The 23,069-nt window shown below is 44.3% G+C and overlaps 3 protein-coding genes across 4 annotated transcripts in view; 2 read left to right on the top strand and 1 right to left on the bottom strand.

Annotated features, from left to right (window-relative positions):
* The first annotated feature begins 465 nt into the window (after positions 1 to 465).
* On the top strand, positions 466 to 7,399 carry fzr1b (fizzy/cell division cycle 20 related 1b). The gene is made up of 14 exons (XM_074650574.1): positions 466 to 741; positions 1,019 to 1,201; positions 2,146 to 2,247; positions 2,331 to 2,394; positions 2,496 to 2,623; positions 2,727 to 2,809; positions 2,903 to 3,086; positions 3,172 to 3,237; positions 3,851 to 3,953; positions 4,082 to 4,263; positions 4,373 to 4,606; positions 5,168 to 5,272; positions 5,891 to 5,983; positions 6,803 to 7,399. The coding sequence occupies exons 2-14, from the start codon at positions 1,124 to 1,126 to the stop codon at positions 6,842 to 6,844; spliced, it is 1,464 nt and encodes a 487-aa protein (XP_074506675.1). The 5' UTR covers positions 466 to 741; positions 1,019 to 1,123; the 3' UTR covers positions 6,845 to 7,399.
* LOC141776776 (importin-13-like) lies at positions 7,382 to 17,687 on the bottom strand. 2 transcript variants are annotated; one of them, XM_074650572.1, is made up of 22 exons: positions 17,613 to 17,687; positions 16,712 to 16,853; positions 15,524 to 15,649; positions 14,782 to 15,422; positions 14,562 to 14,702; positions 14,315 to 14,456; positions 13,980 to 14,146; positions 13,372 to 13,492; positions 13,058 to 13,205; positions 12,690 to 12,871; positions 12,581 to 12,607; positions 12,316 to 12,450; positions 10,622 to 10,759; positions 10,298 to 10,378; positions 10,039 to 10,176; positions 9,847 to 9,943; positions 9,714 to 9,766; positions 9,562 to 9,628; positions 8,808 to 8,866; positions 8,617 to 8,706; positions 8,258 to 8,439; positions 7,382 to 7,723 (listed from the first exon to the last, which is right to left on the bottom strand). In XM_074650572.1, the coding sequence occupies exons 2-22, from the start codon at positions 16,778 to 16,780 to the stop codon at positions 7,630 to 7,632; spliced, it is 2,898 nt and encodes a 965-aa protein (XP_074506673.1). In that variant the 5' UTR covers positions 16,781 to 16,853; positions 17,613 to 17,687; the 3' UTR covers positions 7,382 to 7,629. The 2 variants fall into 2 exon arrangements, with proteins under 2 accessions (XP_074506673.1, XP_074506672.1); XM_074650571.1 differs by lacking the exon at positions 17,613 to 17,687 and adding an exon at positions 16,993 to 17,128.
* The window catches only part of LOC141776778 (uncharacterized), a 23,339-nt gene continuing 17,492 nt past the window's right edge, over positions 17,223 to 23,069 (top strand). Inside the window, exon 1 of the mRNA XM_074650575.1 lies at positions 17,223 to 17,632. Within this exon, the coding sequence (XP_074506676.1) occupies positions 17,566 to 17,632 (67 nt within the window). The 5' untranslated portion in view covers positions 17,223 to 17,565. The remainder of the gene's footprint in view (positions 17,633 to 23,069) is intronic.

Raw genomic sequence — 23,069 nt, 5'->3', positions numbered from 1 at the left:
TCCATGTTTACTTCCTGTCCGCTGATGTTATTTACATACACTGCAACAGGAAATAAACTGGGACACATTTAGAATATTTAGGTTTAAAACCGTGTAATGGTCTAAATATTGTATATTTGTGACATCACAAATGGACAGAAATCCTAAAGGCTTGTTTCAAACGCACAATTTCTGAATACGGGCTGTCTGTATGTGGATTGAGTGTTTCGATACTTTCACAGTATTTATATAGGACTTAAGCCTGCTTTATAATAAAAAAACATGAAAATCTCTCTTTTTTATAATATGAGACCTTTAATACAAATACAAAAATTGTCTTTTGTGTGTGAAGAAAACTGTCTGTAAACAGTTGATGTAATAAACTGTAAGAATCCCTCTGCTTGTGGCCACATGGGGAACAACACACAGTGCGTCTTTCACATGCAGTGAGCCTGCACAACCAGTAGGAATCGCTGTTGAACCGCTGCACTGCGTTTCCCTGCACGCACACAAACACACTCACACACACAGACAGCAGAAGTCACCCAAAAGAATTTCTGCATACAGCTGATCTCGGTCGCCATCTTTTTATCGCGAATATAAACAACACACACAGTGAGTACGTGTTGTGCGTGCGTTTTTGGATGAACCGCTGCTCGGAGGACGCAGACAGACTCCGTCTCCTCCACCGCTGCAGAGCTGCACGACACAGCCGGAGATGACGGCTGATCTGGTCACCTGAGAGCCGCCGTGTCAGTGGAGGTAAGATAAAGCCTCTCCGTGCTCGTCAGCTGATGTTACACTTGTTTAAATGGGCTTGTTGATGCCATGACAACGACGCGGCTGTCATTAGCGCACTATGTGGAGAGCCGCTTTATTTCTGCTTTTACGCACACAAGAAACAGCAAAATGCGTAACGACAACAACATTCAGCTGACATGCTCTGACATGTACACACACCGTGCTATAACCAGGCCGTTAAAGGACTGCTGCTGTTGATATCTGTGTATCTTAATGCTATAACCTGTTTTTCTCACAGAGAGAGCGATGGGGAGCCAGGGTGGATTTCCTCACCGGGAGGGAGCGGAGGTTTAAAGGGAGGTGGGCGGGGAGAGCAGCAGAGAGAGGGGCCTTTACTGAGGAGATGGACCAGGAGTACGAGAGACGGCTGCTGAGGCAAATCAACCACCAGAACCTGCCTGCAGAGGCCCAACTGGCTAAGGTGACACACAGAGAAAGGATGGATAGGAAATATGTTGAATGCTGGTTTAATGTCTGACTAATAGCTGGGTTTTAAAGGTCCCATATCATGTTCATTTTCAGGTTCATACTTGTATTTTGTGTTTCTACTGGAACATGTTTATATGCTTTAATATAAAAAAAACACATTATTTTCCTCATACTGTCTGCCTGAATATGCCTGTATTCACCCTCTCTCTAAAACGCTCCGTTTTTAAGCACATTTCAACGGACATTGCGTTGCTAGGCAACAGTTTTTGGTCCATGTTTACTTCCTGTCAGCTGATGATATTTACATGCACTGCAACCAGGAAGTAAACTGGGACACATTTAGAATGTTTACGTTTAAAACCGTGTAATGGTCTAAATATTGTATATTTGTGACATCACAAATGGACAACGGCTTGTTTCAAACGCACACATTTCTGAATACAGGCTGTGTGTGTTTCTCCGTATATTGAGCGTTTTGATATGTTACCAGTATTTATGTAGCACTTAAACCTGCTTTATAATATAAAAGACATGAAAATCTCACTTATAACAATATTGGACCTTTAATGTACATATTTAGCATAATAGCATATGTAGTTTATTTTGGTTGACTGAAATGATAAAAGTTTTTTTTTATAATTGAGCAACAAATGAGCTTTATTCCATTGAAGTGCTCTCAGTTGTGAAACAGTAAATGTTCCCACATACTCAGATCATCTATAACATCTCTCCCCATTCATTGTCTATGGAGCAGTTCCACACTTTATGCCCTATATGACATCACAAGTTTGAGTTTTAGAGTTGTTCATAATATTTTTGGACTGTATTAGACCATAGGAATAACATGTGTGAAATTTGAATATGGACGTAGTTCCCCTTTTTAAAGGCCCTGAATAATATTGCCTAATTTGTTATGTCCCCCTTTGTCCATCCCAGTGTGTGAGTGCTACCTGCAGTCCTGTCAGTGTGAAGTCAGGGGATCGCTTCATTCCCACGCGCGCTGGAAGCAACTGGAGCATCAACTTCCACTATGCCAATGTGAGCAACTAGTTCTTCATCTTCTCCGTCATCTTTTTACACAGCCTGCCTCACCAAAAACGTCTTCCTTTTTCTCTCTGTAGGAGAACTGCCGCTCCCCAAATCAGAACCATAAAGCGAAGGATGCCACTTCAGACTCCAGCAAAGGTCAGACATTTGTTCTTCTTCTTATTCATCCCCAGTTGTCATTTTTATACCTCTCCTCCATCTGTGTTTCCATCACCGCTCTCCTCATGCCACCCCTCCAGATGCTGTGGCGTATGCGGCCCTGCTGAGGAATGAGTTGCTGGGGGCAGGGATAGAGACGGTGCCAGACCCTCACACAGACGACCGGCGGCACGCCGTCCTCTCTCAAGACTCTCACAGCCTTTTTAGGGTACGAGTCATGAAAAGAAATGACTATTCAATTCCAGAATAATTTGTCTCCACTGACTCCAAGTTGTAAAGCTAATTCTGCTTTGTGTGTTCATCCTCCGCAGTACACTGTCCACACTAAGAGAGTGCCTTTCGATAGCGATAATGAAGTCTCACCCTACTCCCTTTCTCCGCTTAGTAACAAGAGGTATGACATAACTCGTGTGCTGCACACCGAACAGCTTAAACTAATGCTGTCGGATAACAAAGGTTTCCCCGCTTCTTCTCAATGTTTCTGTAGTCACAAGCTGCTCCGCTCCCCTCGCAAACCAGCCCGTAAGATCTCCAAGATCCCCTTCAAGGTGCTGGATGCTCCGGAGCTGCAGGACGACTTCTACCTCAACCTAGTAGACTGGTCGGCGGGCAACTTGCTCAGCGTCGGCCTGGGAGCCTGCGTCTACCTGTGGAGTGCCTGTACCAGCCAGGTCAGAGGAGGACTGCAAAGATTCATTCATTAACAGTTTGAGAGAAGTGGAAGTGGTCAATGTGTTTTACTTTGTGTCTTAACAGGTGACACGGTTATGTGACCTCTCTGTGGATGGAGACTCTGTTACGTCTGTTTGTTGGAATGAGAGGGTGAGATGCTAGAACTGAATCTACCGCTTATTTAAAGGAACCACATGTAGTACTGACAGCTCGGTTTTAAAATGGGTAACTGCAGTTCAAATTCAAAACATTGGAGCCGTGGGGTGGGACTGAAAGCAGTTAGCGTGTGTTGGCATCACAGCTTTAGCCTTTGGTCAGCAGCAGTAGTCGGAATCACTTCACCGGCTGTGTGTCTCAAATACTCGCTGCCTTGATAACCAGCTGCTCACGGACCACAGAGAGATGTGCTGTTCAGGTCGGGTAGAATCTAACCTTAACGTTATCTCTGTTGTTCCAGTTTGTTAGCTTGCTTCCTTGGCTGCAGAAGGATCTGTGTTTTCATGCCAATTTGTCACCGACCAAAACAAAAAAAGACATTCCGAACTGGAGTGGAAATTTCAAAGGAGAACAAACTGGCTGTAGCATTGTTGTTGGAGAAGCCAAGTTTCCTTAATCTCTGATGACATATCATGATCATTTCATGATTTATTACAGTAACTATTAGTCCTTTAAGACAGTAGGACAAGATGAAAATGAACTGGTTGTATATGATAATGTGAAAATATGATAGCAGTGTGTTTGACTTTGGCTTTGGTCCTCTCAGGGGAGTCTTGTTGCCGTCGGAACGCACAAGGGCTACGTTCAAATCTGGGACGCAGCAGGAGGGAGGAAGCTGACCAGCCTGGAGGGTCACTCAGCACGTGTAGGTCAGTCGTAGCTTGAGTCAAGTGGAATTACAAACTGCTGCATAAAATCTGTCTGAGTCTGCTTTAAGCAAAGTAAAAGCAAATAAGTGAAATACGAGACCATCCCCCCCCCACCCTTTGTGCTCAAGGTGCCCTGGCGTGGAACGGAGAGCAGCTGTCGTCGGGGAGTCGGGACAGAGTGATCTTACAGCGGGACGTCAGGACCCCTCCTACGGCTGAGAGGAGGCTGCAAGGTCACAGGCAAGAAGTGTGTGGTCTCAAGTGGTCTCCCGACCACCAGCACCTCGCGTCCGGAGGCAACGACAACAAGGTGAGAGTGTTTGAAACTTTTGATCCTGAGACCTGCCTAAATAATCTGTGACAATAAAAGTGAACATGTTCAAGCTTTGACATCCCGTTCCTCGTTGTCTCCTGCCCAGCTGCTGGTGTGGAACAGCTCCAGCCTCCTCCCCGTGCAGCAGTACAGCGACCACCTGGCAGCGGTGAAGGCCATCGCCTGGTCCCCCCACCAACACGGGTTGTTGGCGTCGGGGGGCGGCACCGCCGACCGATGCCTGCGCTTCTGGAACACGCTGACGGGTCAGGCGCTGCAGAGCACAGACACCGGCTCCCAGGTCTGCAACCTGGCGTGGTCCAAACACGCCAACGAGCTGGTGAGGAGACACACACACACACTGATGTGATTTAATAATTGGTGAAGATAAATTGTATCCTTCTTAATCCATTAATCTTGTAATCCATCTTTGGATAAAAATGATAACAGCCAGATGTAAAACGTTGTTTTAAGGCTGAATAGTGTAAAAATGTGTTACATTATCAGAAAATAAATAATATACTTTCAGTGTAGAGATGTAACGACAGTATCTAGCAATGAATTAACATTTTATTGCATTTTGTCTAAAGAAGGGGGATCTTTTGACCCGTTAATATACACTTAGTTCTCAATATTTTGGTACACATGTACAATCACATATGATTCCATGCAATATCTCTGCAATAGCAATCTACTGTATGTGAAGCTTACTGTGTAATGTTCAGTTTTTGTTGGTGGAGTATCAGAAAGTGCTGGTTCACCTGTTTAGCGAGACTGTGCTGTAGTTAGTGAAAGTTGTTTCTGTATAATACAACACAGTGCAGCACTACAGGACTCCAGACTAAGCAGACGTATCTACATGTTGTGCATTTTTAGTGAATTGTCCTCTCTCTGTTTCCAGGTGAGCACTCACGGCTACTCTCAGAACCAGATCCTGGTGTGGAAGTATCCGTCGCTAACGCAGGTGGCCAAGCTGACAGGACACTCCTACAGAGTGCTCTACCTGGTAAGACTGCAGGCTCAACTGAATGGCCATGCAGGTTCAGTGTTAATGTTATAAGTTAGTTAGTTATAATAATAATGTGAACACTAGCAGTGGCTGAGTCAAAGTTATCTGTGCCAAGTTTGGAAATAACTGAAAGGATTAGTTCAGAATTCTTGAAGTGGGGTTGTATGTATACTCATGTTCAGCGAGGTAAAATAACTGTTTTTGTGAATGGAGTCTGGTGACTTTGAAGAGAGCGATATAACGGCTTCAGTTCCCCGTCATAAATAGCTATTCCTATCTGCTTTTCTAAACAGAGAGCATGCAGACCGCCATCTAAGTTACTGTCTGTAATGTTAATACACTGACTATAAGGCTGTATATATATACTGTACATGTAGCAGCGTCATTATGCAGAAACCTTCGCCAGGTCACGTGGGGAAAAGTTTTTAGAAGGGCTCGGGAAAATAGCAATTGGATGCTCAAACATACATACTTTGACCACAATTTGAATGTTCAGATTTGAATACATACTGAGAAGCAACAGAATGATATAAAAACCTCAAAAAGATAAAAAAATAAATACTAAATAATGGTTATATGATATAAACATACCAAAATGTTCCTCTCTCTTCTCAGGCTGTGTCACCAGACGGGGAGGCCATCGTTACAGGAGCCGGGGATGAGACACTACGTTTCTGGAACGTCTTCAGTAAGACGCGCTGCACAAAGGTACATAACCATCATACACAGACTTGATGTCTTTGTTGTTTGAAGTTACTGAATGATGTTGGTCTCAGCTTTGTGTTGATAAAACACCAGTTTGAAAGTTGATTTGACAAAATCATAAAAACATGACAAAGCCTGGATCATGTCTAATTTAAAGTTCTTGAATTACACCAAAATAAGATCTTGAAAGTAATTTAAAAATTCTTTAAAATGGACGTTCTCCTGACAAACAAAGGCATCTGTGGATTCAGGACAATATGACATATTTTAAAGGTCCCATATTGTAAAAAGTGAGATTTTCCTGTCTTTTATATTATAAAGCAGGTTTAAGTGCTTAATAAATACTGTTAAACTATCAAAACGCTCAATATATGGAGAAATACAAACAGCCCGTATTCAGAAGTAGTGCGTTTGAAACAAGCCGTTAGGATTTCTGTCCTTTTGTGATGTCACAAATATAAAATATTTAAATAATTACACGGTTTTAAACGTAAATATTCTAAATGGGTCCCAGTTTATTTCCTGTTGCAGTGTATGTAAATAACATCAGCTGACAGGAAGTAAACATAGACCCAAACTGTTGCCTAGCGACACAATTCCATTGCAACTCTGTTGAAATGCACTAAAACGGAGCGTTTCAGACAGAGGGTAAATACAGGTATATTCAGGCAGACAGTATGATGAAAATAATGTTTTTTTTAACATTACAGCATGTAAACATGTTCTATAGAAACACAAAATACAAGTATGAACCTGAAAATGAGCACGATATGGGACCTTTAACATTTTTTTTACACTATTTTCATTTCCTTCTGTTCCCAGGAATCAAAGTCAGTGCTGAACCTCTTCACGAGAATACGATAGTGAACCTCCCGGGTCAGGACTGGTTTCTGGAGCCTCCTGAGCCGTGGTTGAAATGCACCTACGCCACTCACAGACTAGCCCCTTAGAGCCGTCTCATCTCAGTGCACCAACCACCACTACGTCTCCTACAGAGGACGCTGTCCCAACTTCCAACTTCCAACAACAACAACAACTGCCATCCCTCACGGTGACGTCACTGGTTAAACAAAACAAAACAAGCAGCCTATTGTCAGGACATGTTGTCTGCTTTAAAAAGTCGGTCTTGTTTATCTTTTTTTTCTGTTGTGAAAGTGATGAAATTGTTTTTATTATATATTAGCAGAAGTCTACATGTACAAGAGTTATAAGCTATATAATGTAACGACGTCACATTTTTAAAAGAAGCCTGACTCGGGTGTATGTGTGTATATGTATGTATGTGTGTGTGTGTGTGTGCGTGGGAGGGGGGGTTTCTATATTTTGATAATGTGTGAATATGATCTAAAAGCAGCATACAAGAGAAGAGAACAATAAATAAGTGAACACACACACAGTTGCTCACGCAGCTGCAAAGAATGAACTGTTTATTGGTGTCAGTTTGTCAGATGGAGTTTGAGGTTTTGGATCCATGCCTGGAGATGAGTATAAAGGACAATGTGACACTTTTTTTCTTCCATTTTTGGGAACTTACAAAGGTATTTTTATTAAAACATGTTGCACAGATGTCCACTCATCCTAATAAGAGTCCAAATAATCTGTGTTTTTGCTTTGGTTCAGTCCAGGGTTTTCCCTCTCTCTCTCTCAGTCTAGTAATCTGAGTATCCAGACCCCTGCAGGCCCCGACAGAGCAGAGAAAACTCCTTCACGATCTCCTTTACGCGCCGCTTGTTGGTTTGCTCCCTGGAAGAAAGAAAAAAAGATTGTAAATTAATTTTGTCGAAACATGCCACTATATATTTCACTGTATTTTTGGCACAAATCTGTCATCAAATCTCTGATTTGTGGTTATTTTCATGCAGTTCTGTTTGCACAACACTTATCACAAATGATGTTTGCAAAATATTTCATACAACTGCAGACTGAGAGTCTTCTACTCTCAACGTCCTCAATACTTTTCCTCATTCATTGGTGCAAAACCTTTGACTTTATAATCAGTCCGAGGTCACGTGTTAAGAGGTTGTTTACCTGGTAAAAACAAATATCTATTGTTACAGTGTCGTAGTATTTCAGGAGAAACTCCAAGCTCATCCTTTATCAAAGGTGTTTGAATATTACAGTAGGTGTGATGAGGATGAAAATCTATGACTTGATGTAAACAACAGTCAAGACTATGGAGCAGTAAGCATACTTCCTAAACTCCATCCTTCATCCATTATCCGCAACAGCTTATTGTTTATAGGGTCGCAGTTTTGGGTGTGACAGGTATATTATTACCTGAGAAGCTGCTGACTGAAGGTGTGTTTCTGCTCTGTGGAGACCTGGGCCGAGGGGAAACCCGGGGTCTGTAGTGTTTCTTTCAGCCACTGAGACAGCAGAGCTGGACAGTGTCTGTTTAGACTCAACAGCACCTCAGAGAAGTGCTCCGTCAGACTGCGAGGTGACTCGCCTCCGACCGCCTGAGAAATAAAAAGCATTAAGCAGCGTGCTTCCATTAGAAAACAGTTTTAAATGAGACTAAAGGTCAGGGATACAAGGCATGCACTGGTTTAATAAGAGGACGTTTACAAATCATTATTCATAATCACAGTACGAAACACATTTTCATATGTAGTTGTATCTAATGAGTGACTCACCTGGAGTATGGTCTCTGTCAGAAGCTTTCCATCCCTCTGCAACACTTCACCAAGCGAGGGCATGTCTTTACACCGAGGCAACAGCTCTGTCTGCCAGGGACAGGGCAAAAAATCACAACAATCTATGAGCTCATGAGTTGAAATTAGATTAAAAATGTAAAAAAAAATTGCACATTTCTGCTTCAACTTACAAAGAATAGAGTGGCAGCTTTTACTGTGGGTGTCTCTGGGAACTTCAGTGATAGAATCCCTGGAGAAAACATGAGAATAAAAATATGTTTTTTTATTGAACGCTTCAGCTAATGTGTCATACAAATGGTTGTCTCAGGTAGAACTTCAAGATCATGGAAAACACAAAAGAAACGCCCCAGAGAAAAAGATTGTGTCTTGATTTTGAACACAGAAGAAGAAGCAGAAGAAGCAGAAGAAGAAGGAGCAGAAGAAGAAGCAGAAGAAGAAGCAGAAGAAGCTGTTAATCCCCGGTGTGACGGTAGAGCCCAAGAGGACTGGTTATACTGGGACCAGAGAAGCCGAGAGGACTGGTTATATTTCGAGTAGAAGAGTTGAACCTGGAGCAGACTGTGGAGGACCTCGCGGACCGGTGAGTACAACAACACACTGACTGGACTCATGTGATGAGAATGCCAGCAAGCACTTAGTAGCGTGTGCGCGCTTCGCCGTGTATTTCAATGGTGCTGTCTCTCCTTTGCTGTAATATTATAGTCTATGAGCCTGACCCCCATTTTTTCTCTCAGAACACTTGAATTACAATATGCTGAAAGGTTATTATGGAATTTTTGCCCAATGAAGCCAAAAGGGTTAATTAAATTGTTTTACTCAAGCACTTTAAGGTTAACTTGAGTCAAATTTATTTAAAGTACAGTTTTCAATATTCTAGTACTCTTTCCCCCTCTGTGTACTGTACAGGCATGTAAAGATACTCACCGCAGTAAAACAGCCCTTTAACATCCAGCTGGTCCGACAGGTACATATCAGGCTTCCTTTTAAGAATCTAAATGAACACAAAGCGATCAGGCAAAGTTTTCTGTGCGCTGCAGTCAGACGTGCGTAACAATGGACGAGAATATTCAACCCACCTGAGCATGAAGGTGCATAAATGATTCTGCAATATCAGGATGATCCCGTGGACCTGTAAAAAATAAATATAAGATGAGACAAGATAAACACATGTCTGAAAGTAGATTTGAATTAATTGCAGGTGTTTATTACCTTGCTGAAATATAGTAAGTGTGGCAGAAGTCAATACCACAATGAGGCTTTTGATGTTAGAGATGTGGTGTTCTTCTCCGGCAAATATGTGAACCATCTAAAAAAGAGAGAGAGAGAATGACCTCTGATCCCAAAAGCATTCTAAGAGGCTGAATTACAGTTTAATGCAGGCGCTGATCTGTGGGGGCGTACCTGCCGCGCCAGGTCCAGAGCTGAGGCTTGTGGGAAGGCGCTGTAGATTTGCCCCAGCATCTCATTCAGCTGAGCAACCATGGGCCCGAAATCATGCAGGAGGGTTCGAACTGACTTATCAAACACCGCGCACACTGCCTGGAGAGAGACAGGGAGAGAGCTGGGAGTCAGTAAACAACAGACACATAGATAAATCATACATGCACAGACACACACAAGATCATACATATTTTATGCAAGCAATGAAAAACCCTCCTACCTCTACTACATCTGAGTCATCGAGCCACTTGCTGAGGATGGTTTGGATCAACGTGAACACTTGCTGTAACACAACAACAACCTAAAAACAAGATTTTAGAATATATTTTATATGAAATATTGGTTCTTTTCAGCATATTTGAATATGTTGCATGTTCACAAATATTGATGCACAAGGCCCATTCTGAGGGTTGATTAACAACCCACTATTTGTCTGCTGTATTAGGCAGACAGTTATGGTAATTTGATATCATTCAGCTACAGTAGCTGGTATAATATGTGATAATGGAGCTGGTGGTACACAGTTTTCTCCGGCTACACTTACTGGATTCTGTGAGGGATTGGGTCTCGGGCTGGATGCTCCCTCTAAGCTGTCTGCTTGTCTGTTGATGTCCAGAGTGGTGAAGAGGCTGGCCAGCATCCCAAGGATGTGGATAATAGACGGTTTGTTAGTGGCATCAGGCTGTAAAGGGAGACAACGTGGATGGGTTTGATGTGTAGCCTTGTTGTGATGACAGTAACGATACGAGATATGTCAAATGTGACGGCGGTTGTGAGAGGAAAGAGCAATTTTAACTGTTGTTTCCGTGAAAGTTGTGTCAAACGCTGCAACAATGCTGCAATAAAAAGAAGCCAGTGGTATCTGAGTCTCTGTCAACAGACATTTCAGACCTCCTCACTGACCGTCACCCTGGATAAGAGGGTCAACTAGCTCATTAAAATGTATTTTATCTGATAGCTGTGCACTGCATTATGTTGAAGTGTACTTAGTGAGAACACAAAACTGAAGTAGTATTTCAATTATTTTAAGTATAATGTTAACTGGTAGAGGAGTGGATTACATTATGTATGCTATTAAATACATAATCTGCTTTTTGAAAATGATCCATTCTAGGGCTGCACAATTTTGAAAAAATATTTAATTGCGATTATTTTGACTGATATTGCATTTGCGATGATTACAATGTGTTGCGATATTAGAGGAAATAACAATTTTTAAATAATTATTCTCATTTTCATTGAAAAAAAACATTGAAATAATTATGGTGTGATTTTTGCAGAGATCTGTATAGAACAACACCACCATATTTAATTTTAAAATTGCATTTTGACAAATATTTCCCATGTGACAAATATTGTGACTCCCCCCTCATGCTGCGATTTGAAAATTGCAGTAGGCCATATTGCGATTTCGATAAAATTGTAATTAATTATGCAGCCCTAATCCATTCTGAATATTTAATAAAAGTATATTAAATTCAACTTGCAGTATACTTTTATTTACACTAATCAATGTAAACTTTTACCAGATCTACTTACAGTATACTATATTGCTTTGATTTATAGTGCACTTGTTGTAAGTGAGGGGGCATTACTTACTACTTTACTTATTCTAAATGCGTATTTGTATTTAAGATATAATTTTCAAAAGTCCAATAACTTTTTAAAGCTAATCCATCAAAGACAGTTATTATCAACACAATCACATAAACTTAGTGTGTACTCATATTTTAGCTGATTGAAGCATCATTTTTTTAAATTTAAAATTGCGACCACTAACTGATGTGGTATTAATTATTAGTATACACTGGTCTACTACTTCTGTACTATTTTATTGAAAAGATACTCAGTAATTGTATATGAAAATCCACTTTAATTGTACCTTTATTTAAGCTTTTCAAAGCATCCTGTTAAATAATATAGAAACTGTTCACCATTTTTAACAAACAAATGAAGTAGTATGAGTACAAGCATGTGAAGTACTACTATACAGGAATACTACACTTTAAAGTAGTGCAGTAAAATAGAATATTAATATATTTTTTGTACTTCAATTTAGCACCAAAATAATAATGTGCTTCTAATGTACTCGTTGTGTAATGTATTTCAAATATACAGTAATATAGTGCAATTGATTTATCCAGTTTGTACGTAGGTACGACCTCCTCTACTGCAGGTATCAGTTTAGTGTTTGTGGGTTTTCTGTAGAAGTTGCATGAGTTTCTTTGGATCACGTACCTCCTGCTGGGCCAGTGTATCCAGCTGCTGGATGTGAGGGCTGATGAGAGAGTGAAGTCTAGCTAGAATCTCCTCCAGCGGCAGGGAGGACAGGAGGAAACCCAGAGCCTGCATCAACCACATGCACTGGCTGCTCTGCACACAGATACGCAGAGACACACACACAGCACACACATCATACATGATGTCCTCAGAGAGACGCCCGATGCGTTTGTGTTGGCAGAATAGGAAAGATACTGGTGAATGTTGAAGGCTGTTTACTCACCTTATGGATTTCTTTTATCAGTACATCCTGCAGAGGAACACAAGTGTTAATACAAAGATTGTAATCACACACTGATGTTAAAAAAAATAATAAAGGCTGCGTGTCGGACCTGTGACACGGTCAGGATGTCCTGAGCGTAGGGGCCGAGGTCCTGTCTGCACTCCCTGCAGATCCTCTTCAGGGTGGATACACTGGACACAGACAGCTCTGGTTTCACAAGGCCCTGAAGCACCATGGGTAATATGCCACCCAGCATCACGGGGTGATCAGCCAGCCACTCAGCCAGGGATCCTTGCCAACGGGGGGAATCCAGAAAGAGGGTGGATATAGTGAGTAACAAATGGGTTTGTTACAGTTGAGTGCAGATACACATCTATGGCCATAAATAATAGTGGTTATAATTAGTAAAATTCTGCTTTAATGTAAAATATTAAAGTATTAAGACGGACACAGTAGAAACAGGTGTGTGTTATGTACCTATGGTGTACATGACGGTGTCAGCCAACATAACGTTGCTGATGTTGATTCTGGGGATGAGACCGATGAGACCAGGGATAACGTCAGAGTAGTTCACGTCTATCGTCTCAGCTATGGACTGGAAGCCGAACAATAGCGCCTCTGTGTCCTGATGAGGAGAAAAACAAAGTGTGATGTTGGGTCAAGAGAGGGGAAACACAATCAGGAGGAGGTGGTGGGAATACACAGTTACACACAGTAAGGAAGGAAAATATTTGCTTTGTAAAACTTTACTGAGATAGTAGATAGATAGAGTCAGTGATTGATGACGTTACCTGCCATACTGCTGACTGTTGGGGGTTCATCAGCTGTCTGCCCAGCCGGTCGTAGAGGTTACTGAGCAGCTCTGCTCCCAGCATTTCATACACATACATCAGAGTGTCGGAAATGTCCACTCTGAAATGTAAAAGAGACATAGTTGGACATAATCTATAACTACCATTTTTAGCCACGCTGGTGTCTCGAAATGTCTCGACAACTATTGGATGGATTGCCATGGTATTTGGTACAGACATGCACTTTTTGTCCACTCAAATTCAATGCCTTTCTTTCTTGTGAGAAAAGAGATTGCATCCGAAATTCCATACTAATGTGCTATTTAGTACGCTAAAACAGAATGTGAGATATTTTAGCTTTTTTTAATCATATTTGCTCCAGTCTCGCCTACTGCTGCTTTGAGGGCTAAGATGCTTTATGAATAACTTTTATCTTTACGTGGATCTAGTCTTAACTGTAAGGGGAAATTCTTAGAAAACGTCGACATAATTCTAAGACTTTTCTCAGGATTTCGTTACTTGGAACAACTCCTTTTAACTCCACTTGTACTAGGAAGCTTTATGAAAACAGCCCCAGTTTTAGAGCTCCTTTTAGTTTTGTGTCTTACCTGTAAATCCTGAACTGCTCCTTGTCATCAGAAGACCAGGAGGCATACTCCTCCTGGGAGGGATAGTGGGATTTATGTAGCAGCACGTCCACCAGTTGGAAGTAAACCGGCCTGTAGACCTGCAGGTAAACTGCCTGCTTATCCTCCTCAAATGACAAGATGTCATCCTGAACATGCAGGAAAGAATTTCAAAGAAAGTTCAGTGTCTAAAACCTTACACAAAGACAAGCATTTCGCATTTAATGCACGTGATTAACTTACTAAAATTAAAAGAAATGACATTTAATGTAGAAAAATAAAACTATTTATCCCATTCATTTATTCATTGACGTTACCTGCAGAGTGTACCAGAAGGTGAGTGTAAGGGAGCTGGTGGTCTCACTGACTGGGTAGTGTCCAGGGATGCCAGTACAGAAAAGAATCATGTTAACCAAAGCCAGATACTCTTGCCAGTGTTCCACCTGTTCCAACAAAACCCTGTCGTACACAAACACATTCAGGTTAAGAAATAAAAGTAATGTACTGAAGCCAGGTTATAGGGTGGCGGTTTGTGTGTGTGTGTGTGTGTGTGTGTGTGTGTACCTGGAGTGTGTTTCCCCCATAGCAACAGCAATACGACAGATACCGTGTGACGTTTCCATGTCCCCATCCTGAGCCGCTGTCTTCAGCTGGTCATGGAGACCCAGCACCAGAGGCATCAAGTTCACCAGAGCATCAATGTACCTGCACAGACACGTTTTGACTCACACACCTGGAGATTGACTGTGACCTGAATGAATTTACAGTGCAGTGTGTTTCTCACCTCTGGCTGTCAGGCTGCGAGATCGCATTGACTATCGTCTCCACGGCCGTGTCGAACAGCTCTGGGTCGGACAGAGCGGTGAAACAGTCCTGGACCAGTTCATGACTCTCCCCTAACGGCACGTCCAGCCCCACCCAGCTGGACAGGCAGCGCAGCACCTTCTCCTTCACCTGGACCGAGGAGTCCTGGCTTTGGAGCAGCTGACGCAGCATCGGACACACCACCGCCCACTCCCCAGCCAGGGCCTCCCTCAGCTGGGCGCGACGAGCCTGAGCCAGCCGGCCGCTCTGGAACTCCTCTGGAAGTACGGTGAGGAGCTCCAACAGCGCGAGGCAGTGCGCCTGAGGGTCCTGGGTGGCCTTTGCACCAGAGCTGCCCTCAGAGTCGGGCTTCTGCGGCTGGAAGGCCCTCACCATGTCCGCCACGGGCTGGGACCAAGCCTGTGGGATTAAGTTAAGAGCCATAGAGGCCAGGGCGACACACAGCCTGGTTAGCACCATTTTGGGCCCCGAGGAGAAGAACAGGATGTGGGAAAGGAGCTGCGTCCTCAGGCTCTCGTGCTGGTCCGCGGGGAGGTCACTCCAGTGACGGGAGATCTTGGTGTGGAGGGTGCTGGCGCCAAAAAACTGAACCTCCGGGAGCTGCAAAGGACAGACACAACTTATTATTGAGTCGCTGTCGACTGCTGCAAATGTAGTATGTACATTTGTAAAGATGCGTGAGCGGAAGCACAACAACGGACCTTGTCGGGGCCGAGCAGGGCCCAGCAGAAGTGCCACGCCTGTGCAGAGGCCTGGGCCTGGGTCAGCCACTTCTGGGCCATATTCTTACGCTCCATGTCCGGGTCAAAGTAGAGCTGGTAGAGAGCCTGGAGAAGGAGAGAAGAACCAATTCAAAGGGAACACTTGAACAAATTAGATAATAACACCTAAGGATGGTATTGCTGTGTATTGCTGGGAACAATCTGGCGATACGATACATATCATGACACACAGGTTACGATTCAATATATTGCATACTGCAAGCAAGGCGATATATTGTGTCTTAAAGTCATTGTGATGTCTGATGTGTGTTGCAGTTTACGGGGCTAGGGTTAGTGTACTGGGGGATTGAACCCTAACCCTAGAGCGACGCCGGGGGGGCTCCAAATCCAAATGTTGCCAAGGGCACCAAAAGGATTAGAGCCGGACCTACCACCATATGCATAAAATCTGAGTTTAAAGAATTAAATAACAAAATAACATCCAACATCATAGCACATAAACTGAGTGGGCGCATCTCTTTGCCAATGAAATAATAGTTATCAATAGTAATTGCATGTAAATATTAATCAGAAATTGAGTGTTTTTGAGAGTCGATACAATATTACAAAACATATCGCGATACTCGATATTTTCAATATTTTCTTACACCCTTAATGAAGACATCAAAGTGGATATAAATCATAATATAAATATCCCCATATGTCCTGAGTGAGGAGGTATAGCAATGACAATAACAGGTTGTTAATTTAATCATTGCATTTAAAACGAGCATTAATAATCATGCATGTTGGATGTCCAATTGTTTGAATAGAGTTACAAAAAAAATGTGTTGTCATAGTAACTAATCCAAGACACATGGTGTTAGTTATTATTAGGACAGCATATGCTTATAGCTGATATCATGTTACAAAATGTCCAGTGTGTCTAATCTCCCTATGGTGAGCTACAATGAACCGACCAGCGTTTTTCTATGTGACCAAACTGCTGTTGTTATGCCATTACTTGAGTTATTCAATCAAAAAAATATATATTATATGAGGAGATGCTGCTGCAGCTGTTTTTTTTAACATATTTATTAAAATTAGCTGTCTGAATGGTGTCAGAGAAGCTCCATCTGCAGTTCAACAAACAGTCATCCAGTGAAGTGGCCGATTATTGAAACTTACCGACTCCACATTCTCCACCGTTAACTCCAACTCCACCGGGCTGTCTCCCGGATTGGCTGGAGGCTCCATCTGGCGCAACGTGAAGGTGTCTCCTCCTTGCTGCTGCTGCTGCTGCTGCTGGAAATCTCTCCGAAATTAAAGCCTGATCCGCACAAAAAAAAAAGGCAGTGATTAAAACGCTGTCCTCTAAAGAGTGTGTCTGCCAGAGGACGCAGCGGGTCATTCAGCTGTCCATACAGTACACATGTGGGCAGTGCGCTCAGCCATGACGACACACTGACCTCCAGTGGGGGCTGGAAAGTTGTTGTCTCACATTACCAACCAGCAAGACACCTATCTATTATTCGCCTATTAAAGCTAGCAGTTGCAGCAACAATAATCACAGTGAAAACTCGCGTGTGTTTCAGCGCGCTACAACAGGCGCTCCTGACGCACACAACTGCGCCTCTGACGCACTGGCATCTGATTGGATCACAGCAGAGCGACAGCAAAACTGGTGCATGTCCAGAGCAATAGATGCAGAGATGAGTGGCAGGAAAAAAACAAAGAGCTGCTGGAGAGAGTGAAAGATGAATTTGCAGTGTGATCGTGTTTTTTTTTTTATTTCTCGTTTTTTTTTTTATTTCTCTTTAGAATAAACCGTGTGCAGCCGTCGGTGTGTGCTGCTCGCATGCAGCCTGGCTTGCAGCCCCACCCTCTTCTCCTCTTCTGCCCGACTCCCTCAGGATATTTTTAGCGCTGATGGTGTGCCCTGTCAAATCACGTAACGGAAACAACCTCAGAGAAGCAGAGCCGCCGTGGAGAGCCCGCCGCTTTTGCTCCGTTTATATTCTATAATCTGCAGGAGAAGTGAGATGCAATTTGAGATGAATTTGGCGTTTTGCGTGTTGGTGCTTCTTACCGGCTCATCGCAGACGAGAGGTAAGGTGTCATCCCTGGTGTGTGTGTGTGTGTGTGTGTGTGTGCGTGTGTGTGTGTGTGTGTGTGTTTGACTCGACATCCTGCTGACGCGAGTTGGGAGTCGTTATCGATTCCTCACATGATGGTCTAGACATTGATCTGGTAGAAAGTTCACTCAAAGCTGCAGGCTGTTTGTTGAATTTTATCCTTATTAGATTGTGTTGAGTTATTTTATTAAATTCTTATAATCCGCTCAGCAGATCATTTTAAAGGTCCCATATTGTAAAAAAAAAAAAGAAGAGATTTACATGTCTTTTTTTTTATTATAAAGCAGGTTTAAGTACCCTAAAAATATTGTGAAAGTATCGATAACACTAAATCCATGGAGAAATACACACACACAGCCCGTATTCAAAAACTGTGCCTTTGAAACAAGCTCAGGATTTCTGTAACTTTGTGATGTCACAACTGTACAATATTTTATGGTGGCTTCAAATGCAACATGGGAAGTGTAAAATAGGCGTTGGTGTAATGGATACCAAACTTGTGACCTTAGTGATGCTGAGTGAATGAACCCTTAGATGATGGTTCTATGAATGTCATTTACAATCTCCACAGGTTGTCCGGTAAGAACATGAATATGATGACGATGTATCAATTAGTCCAGGTCACACACACTCTCTTTGAGATACCACTCATTTATTGATTGAAGATGGTTTTTTAAATCCTTTGGTGAATAGTGTGGATAGTGAGGATAGTGAGGATAGTGGTTACTAAATACAGAAAATAAAATAGAAAACATGAGCAGGTATTAGTAACATGAAGTAATAATAAACAAACAGTATTGTATGAAATACAATGCAAGCTAAACAGTTTAAAACAGGAATAAAAGGAAGAGAACGCAGCCTTCTGAACTTTAAGGGAGCGTCAACAAATAGCAGAATCAGGCTCTCAGGCAGTACAATGAGCAGAGTGCACACAGAGGGTGATATGAGTAATTGTGCGACGGTCCCTTAATGACGGCCGCATATGCCCGTTCACTGCGCTGTTCTAACTTAAATGATGTTGACACAGAAACACACAACTTATCATTCAAACTCTTATAGACAAACGAGTATGAGTATTATAACATGATACAGGTGACTTTAGAATTATTATAACGATGCAGTTACTAAACAATAGACAACTATAACAAATACTCACTTTCTCATGGACGCACAGGAAAGAACATATCAATAATAAATAGAAAAGAGTCCAGAAAGGTGCAACACTGATACTGAGCTGAGTTGGAGGACAAAATGAGGCTTGCGATCTGCGCAGAAGGTGATTGGAATAACAGCACTCTCTGATCATGTGAAGACCATGCGCCAAGCCACAGACTATTGGTCCGTGCATGTGATCAATGCATGGGCTGGTGAGGGGATGCTTTTGGTTAAACTGCTGCACCTTCTGAACAGCCGCCCCCAACTTTGTGGAGCAAAGTTGAATCAGTTGAAGGTCAGCCAGGAATGTCTTTTGGGAGTGCTGGGAGTCTGATCAGTCGAGCAACAGGTCGTGTGTATGTCTTGTCTTTGACTTGGATCTGGGCAGTCCGCACCCTGCCATCAGCACCAGGAAGGACTGCTGTAACCTTTCCGACTGGCCATAGTGCACGCGGAAGCTGCTGGTCAATGACAAGGGCGATTGTACCGACAGTTAGATCATCCTTTTCTTGTTGCCATTTGGAGCGAGTCTGGAGAGATGGCAGATAGTTCCGGATGAAGTGGATCCAGAATTGATCGATCAGGGCTTGACACTGCCTCCATCTACGACGGCTGAGGAGCTCTGTGTCTGGGTAAACGACCTGTGGTGTTGATGGATCAGGCCGCCCCATCAGCAGCATATTAGGAGTGATTGGATCTGGGTCTGCGACATCTGATGAGGTGTAGCCAAGGGGCTTGGAGTTGACAATACCCTCGACTTCGATGAGAATTGTTCTCAAGACCTCCTCCGTGACCGTCTGAGATCCCAGGGTGGTGTGTAGAGCGGATTTAATGGAGCGGATCTCACGCTCCCAGGAACCACCAAAATGTGGTGCATACGGGGGGTTGAACTGGAAGTGAATCTGCTGACTGGCGAGTTGTGACTGTAGAGATGGGGTAAGTGATTCGAAAGCTTCTTTGAGTTCAGAGCTACCGCCTTTGAAGTTCGTGCCTTGGTCAGATAGCAGCTCGAAGGGTTTTCCTCGTCTGGCAATGAAGCGACGGAGTGCCATCAGAAAGGAGTCCGTATCCATACTGACTAGCAGATCAATGTGCACGGCATGGGTTGTTAGGCACTTGAATACTATGCCCCATCGTTTCTCTGTGCGCCGTCCAATCTTGATGAGGTAAGGTCCAAAACAGTCCATGCCCGTTGAATAGAATGCTGGGCAGTGGAGCCGTAAGCTGGAGGGTGGAATGTCGGCCATTTTGGGGATGACTGGCTTACTGCGCCATTTCCGGCATTCAGGACAGTTGTACTGGTGTTTGCGGACTGCCTCTCTCCCACGAAGGATCCAGAATCGTCTGCGTAGCTCAGTAAAGACTCTCTCAGATCCTGGGTGGGCAAGCCGGCTGTCAAAGTCCTGGATGGTGAGTTTGGTGATGTGATGATGAGGGTCCAGTACAACTGGATGCAGAGTATCTTGGCAGAGGTTATCACATCTACGGAGCCGCCCCCCCACGCGGATCAACAGGGTTTCTTGATCATATTCAGGATCCAAGGTGAGTAGTCTGCTGCTTGATGGTACTGATTTCTGGGATGACGGGAGGGTGAATTCTTCTGGAAAAGAGTCTCTCTGTACCTGTCTGAAGAGGGCCAGTTCAGCTTTCTTGTAGTCATCGGCCGTTGGGTCTGAGGCCGTGGCCGCCCCATGACATGCTTGGACCGAAGCTTCAAGCAATTCACTGAAGCTGTTGAAGGTACTGGCGTCCACCGCACATGGGTCAGGCGTCACAGAGAGATGGCCACAGAAGTTGGCTTTACGCAGTTCAACTGGATCATCAGGTGAGGAGATGTCTGGAGATGCAGGCCAGGATGATTCATTTTCCCACAAGAATGGAGGTCCGTGGCTCCAGCGGTTGTGGCCAAGGAGCTGCGACAGAGTCAGACCTCGGGTTATGTCATCAGCGGGATTGTCTCTTGTGTTAACATACTGCCAGGGACTACCCTCCGTCAGCTCCTGGATGTCCGCAACTCTGGTGCCAACAAATACCTTATAGCGGCAAGATTGTGATTGCAGCCAATTTAGGACTGTGGTAGAGTCAGTCCAATAGATGATGCTGGAGATGTTCAGGGTAAGCTCCTTTTGCAGGACAGTAGCAAGCTGGGCACCAATGTGTGCAGCGCAGAGTTCCAGCCTTGGGATGGATTGCTGACGGACTGGGGCAACTCGGGATCTTGCTGCTAGGAATGCCACTTGGATTTCACCTGTATGGTCCACTGTCCGAAGGTAGGCTACGGCCCCGTATGCTTTCTCCGATGCATCTGAAAAGATGTGTATGCTTTGGGTGCAGGCGGAGAAGTCTGTCTCTGGATGAGTGTAACATCTGGGAAGAGAGATGGTAGGGAGCTGATGAAGTTCACTCTCCCAGGCATGCCACAGCTGGAGTAGGTCATCCGGCAGCTGTGGGTCATCCCAATCTCTTCTCTTACTCCAGAGACGCTGCACCAGCATTTTAGCTCGGGTGGTGTAGGGAATGAGCAGGCCAAGGGGGTCGTACTGTCTGGCTAGGACCCGATAGATGCTGCGCATAGTCGGTTCAGGGTGCTCAGTGTGGCGAAGCTGGTAGGTGATGGTGTCTGATGTACAGTGCCACAGCAGCCCCAGAGTCCGCTCTGGTGGATCAGTCCCATCTGTTGATAGCCAGAGTTCACTACTCTCCGATAGTGATCCTGGCGGCATGTGACTGACGATGTCTGGAGCATTGGTAGCCCACTGGCGTAGTTCGAACCCACCTGAGAGTAGGAGCTGCTGTAGCTTGTTGACAAGTTGCTTGGCTTCTGGTACTGAGGGGAAGCTCTGAAGGAGGTTGTCAACGTAGAAGCAGTGCTCCATTGAGTGGCGGATATCTTCACCTGGGCTACTGTGATCCAGGACATGTCTCTGGAGAGCAAAGGTGGCACAACACGGACTGCACGTTGTTCCAAATGGCAGCACCTGCCATTCATAGATGTCGGGTGATGTGCTTGAATCCATGTCTCTCCAGAGGAATCGGAGGAAGGGTTTGTCCTCAGGCAAGAGGTGGACCTGGTGAAACATCCCCTTTATATCGCTGCTCACTGCGATGGGATACTCCCTGAAGCGGAGCAGCACGCCGAGTAGAGTGGATCCCAATGTGGGTCCTGGAAGGAGGTGTTCATTGAGGCTGGCACCGTGACGTGTGAATGAACAATTAAACACAATGCGATCTTTACCATTATGTTGGACCATAAGGTGAGGTAGGTACCAGGAGTTGGTGCTGGCTTGTGTTTCAGCAGGAGTGAGTTTTCTGACGTAGCCCGCATCCAACAGCTTCTTAATCTCACGGTTGTAGATATCTGCTCTAGCAGGGTCCTTAGACAGGCGTTTTTCAGTCCCACGTAGGTGACCCAGCACTGACTCTTTTGGCGAATGAAGAGGAGGGACGTCTTCCTTCCATAGTAGGGGGGTAGCATACCTTTCAACGCCATCCACTTCCACTCTGATGGTCTTCTCTTCTAGCATCCTGACCGCTGCCGTGTCTTGTTTTGACCGTGTGATGAGCTTCTCATTCCGGTAAGGTAGAACATCCATCTGCCAGAGTTTAGTCACATGACCGAGAAGTTCGGCAGATGGACTCTGGGTGTTGGTGAGCAGGCACTGAGGAGTGGAGGACTGGTGCAGAAGGACTTTGGCAGGGCCTTGAAGTGTCCAACCAAGTCGTGTCTTGAGTGCTGCTGGTCCACCTGGAGGCCCTAAGTGCACGGGCTCGACTGGAATGACGAGATGAGGATAGTCTGAACCAATGAGCAGCAGCGGTTGTGCCTGACTGAATGAGTGGAGAGGCAGGCCTCTGAGGTGACGGTAAGTCTTCTGCAGGGCATCGATGGGATGAGAATGCTTGGAGAGACCGAGTTCTGTTGCAGTGAATGCTCTGTGGACACGGAACCGTTTCTGGGGGTTAACGGCGGAGGACACAGAGAAGGAGACTGACTTTCCTGACACAGTCCTGATGTCTTGACGGATGGTTCTGAGTGCCAGGTCCTCACGCTGTCCCTGAAGTCCCAGCTCTTGGGCAGCACTGTGGAGCAGGATTGTGCGCTCAGACCCGTCGTCAAGGATGGCATATGTTTCGATCCTCCTTTTGCCATTGTAGAGGAACACCTTAACCATCTTCAGAAGCACGCAGCTACTTCGCCAAGCGGGATCTAGGTAGTACGTCACTGGCTGAATCGTTTCTGGGGCTGGCATCTCTGG

This window comes from Sebastes fasciatus, chromosome 11, assembly GCF_043250625.1.
Source record: "Sebastes fasciatus isolate fSebFas1 chromosome 11, fSebFas1.pri, whole genome shotgun sequence".
NCBI classification, from domain to species: domain Eukaryota; kingdom Metazoa; phylum Chordata; class Actinopteri; order Perciformes; family Sebastidae; genus Sebastes; species Sebastes fasciatus.
The sequence above is the reverse complement of the archived record's forward strand: the minus strand, read 5'-3'. Positions and strand labels throughout refer to the sequence as shown.